The sequence below is a fragment of the Staurois parvus genome, unplaced genomic scaffold, assembly GCF_062004578.1.
Source record: "Staurois parvus isolate SC_StPar_1 unplaced genomic scaffold, SC_StPar_1.0 ptg000087l, whole genome shotgun sequence".
NCBI lineage: Eukaryota > Metazoa > Chordata > Amphibia > Anura > Ranidae > Staurois > Staurois parvus.
In genome coordinates, this window is record NW_028317883.1 from 12,624,603 (window position 1) to 12,639,965 (window position 15,363).

The following is a 15,363-nucleotide window of genomic DNA, read 5'->3' on the forward strand; positions in this document are numbered from 1 at the left end:
TCCAGGTGCTCTTTTGCAAACTTCAAACGTGCTGCAATATTCTTTTTGGACAGCAATGGCTTCCTCCGTGGTGTCCTCCCATGTACTCCATTCTTGTTTAATGTTTTCCTTATTGTAGATGTGTCAACAAAAATGTTAGCATGTGCCAGAGATTTCTGTAGGTCTTTAGCTGACACTCTGGGATTCTTCTTTACCTCATGCAGCATTCTGCACTGTGCTCTTGCAGTCATTTTTACAGGACGGCCACGCCTAGGGAGAGTAGCAACAGTGCTAAACTTTCTCCATTTGTAGACAGTCTGTCTTACTGTGAACACATGAACATGAAGGCTTTTGGAGATACTTTTGTAACCCTTTCCAGCTTCATGCAAGTCAACAATTCTTGATCGTAGGTCTTCTGAGAGCTCTTTTCTGCAAGGCACGGTTCACATCAGACAGTGCTTCTTGAAACCAGTAAACCCAAAACAGGTGTGTGTTTTTTAAGGGTAGGACAGCTGTCAGCAACACATCCAATATCATCACACTGATTGGAGTCAAGGTTGGCTCACTCCTGGCTCCAATTAGCTCTGGGAGAAGTCATTAAGCTAGGGCCTCACATACTTTTTCCTCCCTGCACTGTGAATGTTTACATGTTATGTGCAATTAAACCATGGCAACATCTAATGTTTGTGTAGTATTATGTTCAGCAGACTGTGTTCTTCTATTGTTGTGACTTAGATGACGTTCAGAGCACATTTTATGCCCAATTCATGCAAAACTCCACGTAATCCCAAGGGGTTCACATACTTTTTCTTGCAACTGTACCTTTTCTTTGGTTAGGTTTGCAGCTTTATATATAATTTATTGGCACTGTGTCTATATATTTTACAGTGAAGAAACTGACTTGGGTAATGCCAGTGCTGGATCCCCGGACAGGTGAGTGACTGTTTATTAAAAGTCAGCAGCTTCAAAAACTGTAGCTGCTAACTTTTAATTTTTGCACATATGGCTTAAGAACTATGTTAACATTGAAATATCATTTTTTTCAAGGATCTCGGAGACCTACTCTCCTCCCTCTGCACAGGAGACGTCGTATCTATCTGAGGGTCCATGCAAAAATTGAAATCACCCGCCACAATTTAACCACCTTTTTTAAAATCCATTAATTTTTTCAGGGTATTTTTTAAGAATATCTCCGGTTTCTTATTCGGACAATAAATATTTGCTAATGTACAATCGATTTCTTGTAATCTTCCCTTTAAAAACAGAAATCTCCCTTCAGGATCTACCAATCTGTCCTCCAACTCAAACCTTGTGTTTTTCGCGAATCCTATTGCCACTCCCTTAGCTCTTCTAATCTGCACAAAACCACAATGGATAGTATCTAGAATTTAATTTCACAATTTCACATTTGTTTCTCTCCCTAACTGTGTGTCCTGTAAGAAAACCACTGAAGACAATCTATTCTGAAGCTTTTTAAATATCCGGAATCTCTTCCCAGGGCTGTTTAATCTATTAACATTATAAGTTACAAAATGTATCTCTTCCATTCTTCCCTTACTCTCCTCTCCTCCATCCCCTCTCTCCTCCTCTCGTGTGCGTTTCTTCCCCTTCGTCCTCTAAGACTACTCCAGTTTACTGTATCTCCTACTGTATTGCAGAGGCTAAATCTACTTACCCCCCCCCCCCCCCAGTCACCTCCCACCACCCTTCTCCCGCCCCTCCCATTACCCTCCTCATCCCTTAAGCTACTTTTTTGCCTACAAATCATTTGTGGTCCTAACCCCACTTTTGATTCAACTTTAAGGCGCTCCAACCATGTACATTTCACCAGCTACCTATCCTCCTCTATGTCCTGCCAATCTCTAAAAACCGGTAATAAGTCTCCAACAACCTAACCGAGTGAAAGGGTTGGAGGGAAACAATGGAGAGGGAGAAAAAATGACAAATAAAAAAAAAAAAATGTTATCTCTAACTCTGTTTCCTGACTTCTGATTGATCGCCTCCTGCCCTGACTACCGGCCTGTCCTTGGATTGCTCTTCTGCCTGCTCCCGCTTGATTGACCTCCTGTTATTGAACCTGGCCTGTGACCCGACTATTCTCCTGCCTGCCGTCTAAAGCCTGATCTGTCTCATTTAATACCGATCCCGGCTCGTCTGACTCCGCTTCTCTGTGCTCCCGCATCCATCCATCTGGCACGGATACATCTGCACCCTGCTCTGGTCTGCTACTCATCAGCCCAACTGCTATCTCCGGACAGATCTCAGGCCCTCATACCCCACCGTGATCTTGCGACCGCTGTCCCACTCTCAGCAGTCCTTGAGCCGGGGTTGTACGAGAGGTCTGCCTTTTCATGTCAGGCTCACTACCCAGGTACGTGACATCCTATCCCTATTTTCTTGATCTTCTATTTTATATAGCAAACTTCTTAGTTTTTTTCTCATTTCTATCAATCGTTTTTCTAATTTCTGGATAATTTGGGCATGTTTATCCACTTTTCCATCAGTCTCCTCCACTCTTGATAATATTTGCCCCAGATCTTTCTGTATTATCGCCATTTCTTGTTTTATTGATTTTTCAAGACCTTTAAACATTTCTGCTATTACTTTTTTAGTTGACATTTGCAAATACCTCTCTTTTTCTTCCACCTCCACTTCTTCTTCTTTCGTTTGTTGACTGCTATTACCTATTCCCAGGGATTGTCTAGGACAGTGGTGGGCAACCTTTTTTTTCAACTGAGCTAAATCTCGCCAAAACCACGATTGAAATTTATTTTGAGAGCCACATTTTTAAAACTGAAAATACATCCCCCATATAGTAATTCATCCCCCATAGTAATTCATCCCCCATATAGTAATTCATCCCCCATAGTAATTCATCCCCCATAGTAATTCATCCCCCATATAGTAATTCATCCCCCATATAGTAATTCATCCCCCATATATTATTTCATCCCCCATATATTATTTCATCCCCCATAGTAATTCATCCCCCATATAGTAATTCATCCCCCATAGTAATTCATCCCCCATATAGTAATTCATCCCCCCTATAGTAATTCATCCCCATATAGTAATTCATCCCCCATATAGTAATTCATCCCCCATAGTAATTCATCCCCCATATAGTAATTCATCCCCCCTATAGTAATTCATTCCCCATATTGTGTCAATTCACTTACCTTTGCTCCGCGCGTTCTTCTCGCCGTGTTCCCGCGCCGTTCTGGTCTTCAGGGCGGACTGTGAGAGGAGAGGAGTTTGTCACGCTGCCCCGCCTACATCCTGGCTGCCCCGCCTACATCCTGACAGCTGTAGAGTCCTGACTTTTGGGGCGGCCACCCGAGAGGAGGGAGGGGAGCGGGCGCCCGGCACACAGAAGAGCCGCATTTAAGTTTGTAAAGAGCCGCATGTGGCTCGCGAGCCGCGGCTTGCCGACCACTGGTCTAGGACATTCTTCCATACTGTTTTCTAGCTTACTACTTTCGCTTATTCCCTGTTGTCTTTCTGGGGTCAGATTCTCCGGTGTGGGTATATATTTTTTAATCGTACCTGTTAGGGTACCCTTGGGCCCACCTTCTTTAGACACTTTGTTTTTCATATCGTCGAGAGCTATTTCAATTTATCCAAGCACTGGGGGATTTACTTTTTTTTTTTTTCTTCCTTAATGTCACTTAGTATCATTTTAAGTTTTCCACCAACTTTAGTCCTTAGTTTTTCCTTTTCTCTATCTCCCCTCTACCAGGCTCTTATTTCTTCAGGGTCATTAGATTTTTTATTTTGTCCTCCTTCTCCTTTAGACCCCCTGGGTGAACCCCCCCTTTGATCTTAAAACACAGTTCAATTCATTTTGTTTTATTTATATTTATTCAGTATTCAATATAATTTTGCCGCTCTCACCCTCTTGTCATCTTCTCTGTTCTCTCCTGTGTGAGGCGGCTTCAAGTCCTTTCTTCTGGGGGCTGTTATTTTCTGACAGGCCCTCCACTTGGAACACTGTTTGCTGTTTGCTTTGGGGGGATTCTGCCCACTGACTCCTATGTTTCTGCGACCATAACTGTCCTGGGTACAGGAGGGGAGATCCGGCGTCTCCTTCTACCTGAGAACGCCGGCCGGCTTCTCCTCCTCCCAGTGCTCCCTTGCGGCGAGTCATGTGGCCATCCCAGCGTCCTCTGAGTTCCAGGCAACTTACCGCGCCGGAGCGGAATCGCAGCCATCCCGCCGCGGTGGTTATTGCTGGCTCTGCTCCACTTCTCCCGCCGGCTCGTACCCGCGACCTCCTCTCTACACTCCGTGGCTCTCCTTAGGCCCCCACTCCTCCAGCGAGACCCCCTCTCTCACAGGTAGGTCTCATTGTGAGTTTAGGGGCATTTTTCTTTTTGGCAGGGCACTTCGATGGACAGGTTTAGCTGGTTAGCTGAGAGCTCTCACATCGAGCTCTTCCTCAACGCTGTGGTCAGGCTCCCCCCTCCTGGTACTGCTATTTGATGCCTAGAGACAGATTAAAGGAACATGTTTACAATATCAGGAAAGGCATGAAGGAACATTCCTTTCTAAGCATTTTAGATACCATCATCACAGAGACCCCTCAGTCCTGAGATTTATGGGCATTGATTTAATTCGTCCACACTGGAGGGGCGATAATAAACGCCGAGCAGTATCAATGCTCGAGACCAGGTGGATTTTTGAGATGTAAACCCTAGCGCCCAAGGGACATAATATCGATATTGATATTAATTGTTTTATGGATAACAGTTGAATCATCTCTTGTTCCTCTTCACATGCGGTTTTTATCAACACATTTTTTATAGATATTCATTGATCAATGTGGTGGTTTCGCTTAACCATAAGCCGAGATTTTAAGTGCCTTTGTTTTATTTTATTTACACCCCACATCTGTGCCTCATACATTTGTCTCATCAGTAGGACGTATTACATTGCCCCTCAGGATTTATTCCCTTGCATTTATAATGGTGGTTATGTCCGTATAATATTTTTTTATATTTTTTATTATTATTACAAGTTTTTAATCATTGATTTATTTGATCTTGCGATGCCTTTTTTATCATGCTGCATGATCATTACAGGTCCGTTTTTTACCTTATATTTGTTTATTTACCATTTTATTATTTATTATGTTGTAATAAATTTGATTCTGATATTGTATATGTTTGTTGACCAACTGATCCCCTATATCTTATTTAAAGAATCTTGCGAGCCAAAAACAAACGGTCACCCTAATATAACATCAAATGTATAACCTCTATATGGTAGGATCGCAAACATCTAACACATAACAACCAATGTGTGAAAAATTATGAATATATCCCTATTCTGTTGCGCTCCCAAAACACTCCAATATATATATATATATATATATATATATATATATATATGTATAATCTCTGATCTATATCCTGAAAACATATGCAAAAAAGTGGGAAATGAATTATAAAAAATACCTTAACCAAATAACCTAATTAATTTAAAAAAATATCCGTGATTATACTGAAATAAAATCTGTGATTAAAAAGTGACCTAAATTAATATTACTTCACTTATAAGAAACAATACATACAAATATCTTGAATAAAAATAAATGAATTGATTAATATATCTGTGAAAACAGTGTCCCATACAAATAAAAGTGACTTTGTGCTTTAATTAATCTTCAATCCATGATTGCATGTAAATCCGTGACTGATTGTGAATCCTCCCATTAGTGCAGATGTACTCTCACCTCCTTATCTGCCTATAATTAGGCTATATGCGCTTTCGGTTCTCCTCCTATGGAACCTGCTTGATTAAGACTCTTTCTTTTAGAATAATGGATATCCGTTGTTACTGATATATGCTCTGGGATTGATCCCTTCTCCAGAGGATGCAACTCCTCTATACTCTCATCTCCATACGACTCTCCACATGGAAAAAAGATCTAAACATGGTGTTTTATCCTTTTTAAAGATTGGCTTTATTGACTCCAAGTATTGCACTCACGTGTGTTGTATTCAAATATAAGCGTTCCGCAACATAGACCGAGTCCTCCGCTGACTGTAAGAGGCATGCACCCGTGGTCCGGCAAACAAACTGACTCCCTCCGAGTGACGTTGCAGTCCCACCCCTACGCGTTACGCCACTGGTCACGTGGCTTCATCAGGGGGATTTGATTCAATCAAATCCCCCTGATGAAGCCACGTGACCAGTGGCGTAACGCGTAGGGGTGGGACTGCAACGTCACTCGGAGGGAGTCAGTTTGTTTGCCGGACCACGGGTGCATGCCTCTTACAGTCAGCGGAGGACTCGGTCTATGTTGCGGAACGCTTATATTTGAATACAACACACGTGAGTGCAATACTTGGAGTCAATAAAGCCAATCTTTAAAAAGGATAAAACACCATGTTTAGATCTTTTTTCCATGTGGAGAGTCGTATGGAGATGAGAGTATAGAGGAGTTGCATCCTCTGGAGAAGGGATCAATCCCAGAGCATATATCAGTAACAACGGATATCCATTATTCTAAAAGAAAGAGTCTTAATCAAGCAGGTTCCATAGGAGGAGAACCGAAAGCGCATATAGCCTAATTATAGGCAGATAAGGAGGTGAGAGTACATCTGCACTAATGGGAGGATTCACAATCAGTCACGGATTTACATGCAATCATGGATTGAAGATTAATTAAAGCACAAAGTCACTTTTATTTGTATGGGACACTGTTTTCACAGATATATTAATCAATTCATTTATTTTTATTCAAGATATTTGTATGTATTGTTTCTTATAAGTGAAGTAATATTAATTTAGGTCACTTTTTAATCACAGATTTTATTTCAGTATAATCACGGATATTTTTTTAAATTAATTAGGTTATTTGGTTAAGGTATTTTTTATAATTCATTTCCCACTTTTTTGCATATGTTTTCAGGATATAGATCAGAGATTTTACATATTTATATATATATATTGGAGTGTTTTGGGAGCGCAACAGAATAGGGATATATTCATGATCCCCTATATCTGCTAGGACCAAGGATTTTTATACACAAATATGTTTTTCAGACTCCTCAATAGGGTTGATGTATATACTTTCTCTTTATGAGTACTTCACTATTCGTTTTTTTGGCCGTTTTTATTAAGTCCTAATGGCGCTGGCACTTGTGGTACCTCCAGACCACAAGATGGCGACCGCGACTTTATAATATACGTTTTTTCCTATAGTATATCCTTTTGGTACTTTCAAACATTCCTTGAGGCATGTGTATTGCTTTATTGACTTCAGTGTCATTATCCCCCTTTTTTGGGTGTTTTTCCGGTACACCGGGACTCCAGTCATTCCAGGTAGTGTTTTGGTGATTGCTGTTTTCTTAAAAATGGTGCTCGATCGCGCACACGCTCGGGGCAATATAAAGGCTTGCATGACGTTAGTGGTCGGCACATCACTTTGATAACGTGCCGTACTGACACCACGACACCGCATCCTCATGAAGGTCTCGCGGCCATTTTTACTATTCATGATACCAATTCTTTGTGACCCACGTGGATGATTCTTTAATAAATAATACTACACTATAAGTGCTCCTGTTGTGGCTCGTTTTTGCGAGCTCTTTTCCCCAAGGTGGATTGCAATATTCCTGCTGGCTCTGTTCTTGGTGGAGAGTTTTTCCTGAGCCATCCCTGTAAAGCAGTGAGAAGCCAGTGGTGGTGCCAAAGTCATCCCTGGAAAGCTGTCAGAGGCCAGTGGTGTTTTCCTTGTCTCGATACCATAATTTTCCTGATGGAAGTTATCCATACCTGTGGAGGAGCTGGATATATTTCTATGCACATTTAATATGTGCTTCTGGTGAGTGCATTCATATAGCAGTTTTCAAGCACGGAGTCACTTTCACCCGTTCATGACTGAGATTTTTGGGACGTTTTGACAATCATCCGAATGATCTCATCAATTTATTTATATTTGACTGTTCACCTATATCACTTTATATTTATTTATAAATATCACTTACTCGCTGATATTTTGCGGGACACTCTAGCAATGTTATTAACTTTAGTGCCAATTCAGCGCCTTCACTTTGCGTATGTCACTATTGTCACTTTATTCATTAGCATTTTTGTTTTTATAATATTATGTAGCGCTGCATTCTACGTTTTTTTCATGGTTTTGAGGGTTCATCCTTTTATGCCAGCTGCTTTCTGATAGTCCGAGCGCTCGCTTCTTTTTGCTTTTTTGAAGCAATGATATTCTGCATATTTCTGATTGCATGCTTGGCAGATTTGTATCAGTCTTTGAAAAGGAATTCTTTTTTGAGAGCAGTAAGGGAGTCGCTTACAGGCATTCAGGAAGCGATACTGGTGTATCCTGGATGCCTGTTTTTTGACAGCCAAGCAAAGTTTTTGAATGCTAGATTTGCTCATGTAGACTGGCTCCATTCACTTAAATAGGTCACATTCAACCACAGTAATGTCTGGCGAATGTATCTGGGGTTATAATTTTTGCTGCAAAGGAAAACCATGCATGTGAAGGATTGTACATCTTCATCTCACTTCCGTGTCATTTTAAGGTGAGTGGTCAGGGGTAGTAAAACCGCAGCTCCACTGCCTATTTTTACCATACTTGGACTACAATAAGCCGTAAATGTAAATAAGAACATATATGAAATTTATTTTTCAATTTTCCTGGTTTATTTATGTTTAACCCCGTCCCTTTTACTTAGATCTATTACATTGATTTGCCTTCTCTATTATTCTCAGACACAAGAAACAGCTGAAACAAATTTGAACTGAACAAAGGCAGAGGATAGTTTGCTACTTCTTTTCTACTTCTAAACAGTTAAATTGTATACTTATTTACATATGTATACTGCATAAATGTATAATTATATTTTATAGGTTGTAACTATAATGTCTCCTAGTAGCTTTACTGATCCTTTAAACATAGAAGTGCTCATTGTTAGGCTGATGAAGTTTAAACCAAAGCATTATTATTAGTTCCCACCCGCAATAACAAACTCTAGGTGTACCTGCTACCTTACATTGAGTGACTTACGTTTGTGTGCTCTCATTACTTCTCAGGGCACTTTTGTGAATGTGCAGCCCAGCTCTCTGTGAGTACCTGTACCAGTGATAATGGCAACTCCAGCTCAGAACTGCCCTCACCCGTCATCTGTAAGTACTCCTGTGCCTATTGTCATTAAGATGTTGTTTGTAATTCTCAGATCCAGACTAACAACTTAACATGGCCATAGATGACTTAGGCCCTTTTCACACTGACAGTCTGATCGGGTCCACCTGTCAGTTTTTCAGACGGATCTGATCAGACCATCCATAGATCTCTACGGAGCGGCAGGTGTCAGCGAACATGTGTCCGCTGACACCCGCCGGCATCCAGTCCGATCCTGTACGCTAATACCCATCTGTCTGGCTGAGTGGATGACAGTCGGATGGAAATGAATAGGCAGTCCATTTCCATCCGACTGCCCCAGAGAGAACAGCTGGCTGTGTCTGTGTCCACTTGGCATAGACCTGTCATTTGCCTGCTCAGCAGGGATCAGCGGAGAGATCCCCCGTTAAGCAGGTGGATCCGCTTGACGGAGTCCGCCCTATTTGAAATGGGCCTTCGTTTTATTCGAGCAGCCAACTGATTGAAAAAAAAAACTGAACAGATTCTCCCACCCACACAAGTGAGGTGGTTGGGGAAATCATCCTGGACACAGGTGTGTGTGTGTGTGTGTGTGTGTGTGTGTGTGTGTGTGTGTGTGTGTGTGTGTGTCAGAGTGTGTCAGATAGGAGGTTTTTCTTTATCTGAAAATGGGATAAAAAGCATATAAAACTAGAGGAACCTTTGTCAAATCTCCTTCACTACTTGATGATGAAAAATCAGTTATCTTTCGTGAAATGTACCCCATTTCACCCTATTTTTTTGAATAGCGTAGATTCCAAACCCGCTGTCTACAATGATCAATATGCTGCAGCCACCGGACTTTCTGCACTGACGGTGGACTTCAACTGGAATAACAGTATGACGTTTATCAAAAGTTGCAGCAGCCAGAGGGACTTTATTACCAACAGGGACTGGTAATACCCCATTATCCAATGACAAAGTCTAGAGGTAGTAACATACTTCTGAGTGAACAAAGTGTCCATCGGGAATTGAGGGAATTAAGTAAAATGGGGAGAAGGGAGAGGCTGGAGTTGTAATAAATACCTTCAAATGAGAGTGAACTATGGCATGTCCAGAGGAGGTCGTTGGTCAGGGCATACTCAAGCAAGGTACAATGTAATTGAAGAGCAGGCGTCTGATAGGAGTGAGAGCTTTCAAATTAGTAGGTTGCGTGAAATGTGGGAGGCATGTAGGCATCGATCTTTGGGGTCCAGATTCTGCAGAATTTGGTTATGTTAATTACATTTTTAAATAAAAAAAACCTTTCTATTTTCATTACATACCTTATTAGTCTTAGTAAAATGTCTACCTATATGGTTATGCATCCGTTATACCAATTAAAAGAAGCCCAACCGTATATGCAAGTATGGTCCTAAGATCTTTTCTCAACCAAAGTGCTAAGACACAAATGATTTTTGATCAAGTTAGACAATTATAGGGTTATTCTAAATTATTTTACTCGGTTTAACAGATTATGTTGAGTTAAGTTGGTAATGAGCCTATTGAGTTAATTTGACAACGAGCCTATTAGTTAATTTGGGAATCGCTTGGAGATGTGTACTTGTGAATTTGAAAACGTATTATACAATATACTATATGTAAAATGAAAGAATATTTTATGTTATGTCCACAGGATTACTAATTTTCTTTTTGTTTGGTAATCAATGACTGAACATAAAGTCACATGGGGGGGATTTACCTAAACTGGTGCACTCAGAATGTGATGCAGCTGTGCATGGTAGCCAGTCAGCTTCTAATATCAGCTTTTTGAAGTAAGCTTTGACAACCTGGAAGCTGATTGGTTATTATGCAAAGTTGCACCAGATTTTGCACCGTGCAGTTTTAGTAAATAACCCCCCATAATGACTAAAGATCCACTGTGCGCAGACATTGTATGACATTCACTTTGTCTTTTGCAAAATGTAGATGATCATACTATTTAATTTCATGGGTGCTTGGGGCATGAGATATTTATTTGTTTTAATAGCTTAGATATGTACAGGATTTTAAATATGTTTTCATGGTATCTATTCGAATAGATGATGTTTGGCAAAGGCAGAAGTCTTTTTTTTTTATCTAATGTAACATTTTTTAAGGCATAACAAATAGATAAACCCAGGTTTCGCATGAAAAATCAGTCGCAGGAAAAACAGCTATCCACAGTGACATGTATACAAGCAAAGAGCTGTTTCGGAACAGGTTGCCAAAAAGTTACACAAGCCATGAAAAACGGGAGTTCTAAGATTTCTGAAATGTGTTGGAATACTCTATGAAGTTTTTGAACAAATAAAAGAACAAATGTATAAGTATCTTCTCTAGAACAGGGGTAGCCAATTCATTTTCCCAAGGGGCCACATTAGAAAGTGGGACTGTTGTGGACGGCTGAACTTAATTCTGCTCAGTATTTATTTTGGACCTGGGAAAGTCTATGAGTACTTAAACAAACATATGGACATGTGCACACGTACAGTACAGGACACCAGCTTCTTAGCATTTACACCTGAGATATATGCAGGTGATTGGACACTGGAAAAAAGGTTCCTTTGTATGCCCCTTTGAGGTTTATTTGATGGCAGTTTGGGGGTTTACACTGCACTGGTGCCATTTTTGGCCCAGGTAGCCACAATTCTAGAGGGCGTCTGTGATGGCATTATTGTGCTGTTGGATATTCACTCTATAGCACACTAGGGTATGCGGATTTGGTGGTGACAGCTCATTCTGAGCCTGTGGATTACACTGTGTGGCCTAACTTTTAACTTTTGAAGAGGCTCCTATGCCTGCATGGGCTTAAATTTCCTCTTTTGCTGCTTGATGGTGACCTGGATGCATCCCCATGTGTATGGAGCACAGGTCAGCTGTGATGCTTATACTCTGGGTGGCAGTCTATAGATGAATTACCAAGGCATTCTCCTCTCTATTCCATTATAGTGGGGAGCGTGAGTACCCCTTTTGGGCATCATTTTGTGAGCATGGCAGGTCAGAGTAGATTAGGCTCAGCCTATGGTTTCGTGGGGTTTATCAGTATTGCTGTCCATGGACCAGGTTGCTTATCCTCTGATAGCTGCCCCTTTTCTGACTCCCTTCCCTCTTCTACTAGACCACATGTCATGGCTTCCTCCTTTCTGTTCAGAGAATAATTTTTTGCCACAATGTCATTGCTCATGGACAGATTTTTAGGCTGTATTGAGGCCATAGGCACAAGAGTCAAAGGCTCCAGAGGAGGAGGATCTCTCAGCCTCAGAAGCCTGGGATTGGGAGGACACATATAGTGCTGGAGTTTCCCCTACATTGAAGGAAATCATTTCCTTGCTCATAGAGGCAGTACATTCTTGCTTGGCATTGAAACAGACTGAATCTTCACACCTCAGGGTGTCCAGTTTGGGATCTCTCAAAATCCCTAAACCAGCTAAAAAATTCACTAACTTTTTGAGCCTGTTGTCTATATGGGCTGGCTTTACACAGAGAAACTGTCCTCTCCTCCCAAGAGGTTTTCTCAGCTATATCCTATTAGGGAAAGCTTTTTGAGCAATTGGGCACTTCATGTTGTGCATTCTGTTATTTTCTGTCTTGATAAGACCCTCACTGTCCCCTTGGAGGATACTCCTATGTTCAAGAGTCCAGCAGATGAGAAATTAGAGGCTCTCCTAAAGTATTTTTTTTTCTCTGGCTGGTCCAGGTATGGAACATTTCTCTGTAAGAAAACCTGGCCTTTAAAACCAGCCAAATCCGGGGCCAAGGCCTCTTCCCAATGATGGGGTGCCCCCACTTTTTGGATTGGGGACATGAGTTCATGGCTTTCAGGTTCAACACACTTTGACCTGTGAGTGTTGTTTCTCAGGGCTACAGGCTGGAATTCTGTCTCCCACTTTGTGCTCTTAAACGTACCCCATTTCCCATCTCAACAGGTGGATCTAATGCAGGGTTAGGCAACCTTAAGGAGGTGGATACCTACCTGAACAACATGGAAGAAGTCAAAGATCACTGGGCACAGTGTCATTCAGTGTTGCCTTCTTACACCTGATTTAAACTTCTAATTGTCGTACTACTGTATCACAGTTGTTTGGATTGCACAGCAATCATGGGTTTAAATCAAGTGGTGAGGAGGCAACATATGGCCTCTTCACCACCTGTGAAACACACTCTGATTGCTTTTCAGAGGAGCAACAGTGCTTGCTGCACTTGTGAAAGAGAGCCCTTAATTGCATTCAGCAACTGCACCATTAGGGGGGTGGTAAAACCCTGTGGTTCAGTGGCGGTTTTACAGCTTCCAATCCCTACCCCTGCAGCAGCAAAAGATGTACACATGCCACAGCAGGAATTAAACCCCCTGTTGCTTTTGGTGGGTGCTACCACCTGCCAATCTCGTATTCAAGTAAACCCGTATCTCAATTCAAGTAAATGGGGCCACTCTGAAGTGCCACGTATGCTTCTGTGGGTCCAAGGGGTTAAAGCACGTGATGAAAAAGCAACACAACGCTGCCCACTTTAATCCCTTGTTTGCTCTGCTGCACAAGGCTGCAGGGCATTTGCAGAGTGGCCTCATTTGCTTGAATGGGTCATGTTTGGTAGCCAACCTAACTATGAGTTCATATGGAAATTTAGGTTCCATATTAGCACAGGGGGATCTCTGTCACCAACTATAGGGTTTTACCACCCTCCAAACGGCAAAACCTTTCTGTTGCATCCAGGAGTTTTGCTGCACTTTCAGAAAGTGCACCAAACCCACAGGATATAATAGACAACTATGGCTAAGCACAGCAAACCTGCAGGAAAGCTACAGATACACTGCACGCACCGTGTGGGTAAACCGCAGCGCATCAGTGTGAAAGCAGCCCTATACTATTATCGCCATTGTATTGCTTCACACTGACCTGAAGATCTCTTCTTTCCTGCTGCTGGCACCACTTTGGAGATCGCCAGCCGGGATAAGAGATAAGAGGTGAAGTGCAGTTGGTATCACTCCACATGGGATAGGAGCCAGCGCTACAGAGGAGGCATCGGCTTATGCGGCTCTTGCTTCAGACTACAGCTCCAACTCTAAAAGTAGTCCCTCTGCATTGCACTCTGATGCTCTGGAATGGCGGATCAGCAAGCACAGACCACGATCTACCAGTCACCTGGTGTCAGGAATGGACTGGCCAGCAATGGTGGGACTCACCTGCCTTTTGATCTGCAGTACCAGGGCTGGCCAGCGGGTGCTCCCAGCAATCAGAGACTCAACCTTTCAGCCAGCTAACACCTGGAACTGATTATACTGGTGTATTTAAGAGATGGCCAGACCCACAGACTCTGCCTTGGTGTTGTGTTTGTCCTGGGCCCTGTATCTGTCCTGCATCCTGTTTCTGGTCCTTTGCTGACCCTGCCTGATCTGAACTGCTGCTGACTTCTCCTGCTCTGATCCCGGCTCGCTCCTGACCATCCCTCTGCCTGACCCTCTGTACTACGCTGCTTGCTACCTGTTCTGATCCCTGGCTTGTGACCCTGACCATCCCTCTGCCTGACCCTCTGTACTACGCTGCTTGCTACCTGCTGAACCTGGCCTGTGACCCCGACCATTCTTCGCTTGCTCCCCCTGTACCTACCTGCCCAATTGATATTGACCCGGCCTGCCTGACGACGCTTGCTTGTATGTACTGTTATCTGTGGGTGGTTGGTTGGGTTTGTTTGCACTGTATTATGTTTAGTATTGCACTGCGTTTGTTTGTATTGTTAGTGTTAATAAATTATATTGTTTATCACATATCTGAAGTCTGCGTTTCCCTGCGTCAGTCACACACCTCTGGTCATACCTGGGAGCCCTGACACCTGGCCACGATCTACTGGTAAATCGCAATCTATGGGTTGCTGACACCCGCTGTGATGGCTTAGTGCAACAGCTTTTGTCTTGGGGCTGTCGCCTCGGTCCAGGCAGTGTAATTCTTTCAAGGACTTTATTTGAACCTCTTTATGATCCTGAAGTCCAGTGGGGAAATCTGCGAAATTCTGGAGTTAAAAGTTCTCAACATGTTCCTACAGATACAGATGTTTTTTATGGAGAATGTGAAGTTGGTCATTACCTCCATTCTTGCGTAAATAGAACAAGATCTAGTACAAAGCGTTCAGTTATACCACTAGTAACTGGTCTCTGTTTTGAATAAACCTGAGTTACAACCACACTCTTATATCTATCATATAGCCAACTTAACGGTCAAGTTCTAGCTTGTACAACTTTTGTGGAACTGTATCAAATGCTTTGT

At 42.2% G+C, this 15,363-nt stretch overlaps 1 protein-coding gene across 1 annotated transcript in view; it reads left to right on the plus strand.

Annotated features, from left to right (window-relative positions):
* The first annotated feature begins 8,994 nt into the window (after positions 1-8,994).
* DIXDC1 (DIX domain containing 1) overlaps positions 8,995-15,363 on the plus strand; it is a 307,504-nt gene continuing 301,135 nt past the window's right edge. The window contains exon 1 of the mRNA XM_089670198.1: positions 8,995-9,132. Within this exon, the coding sequence (XP_089526324.1) occupies positions 9,094-9,132 (39 nt within the window). The 5' untranslated portion in view covers positions 8,995-9,093. The remainder of the gene's footprint in view (positions 9,133-15,363) is intronic.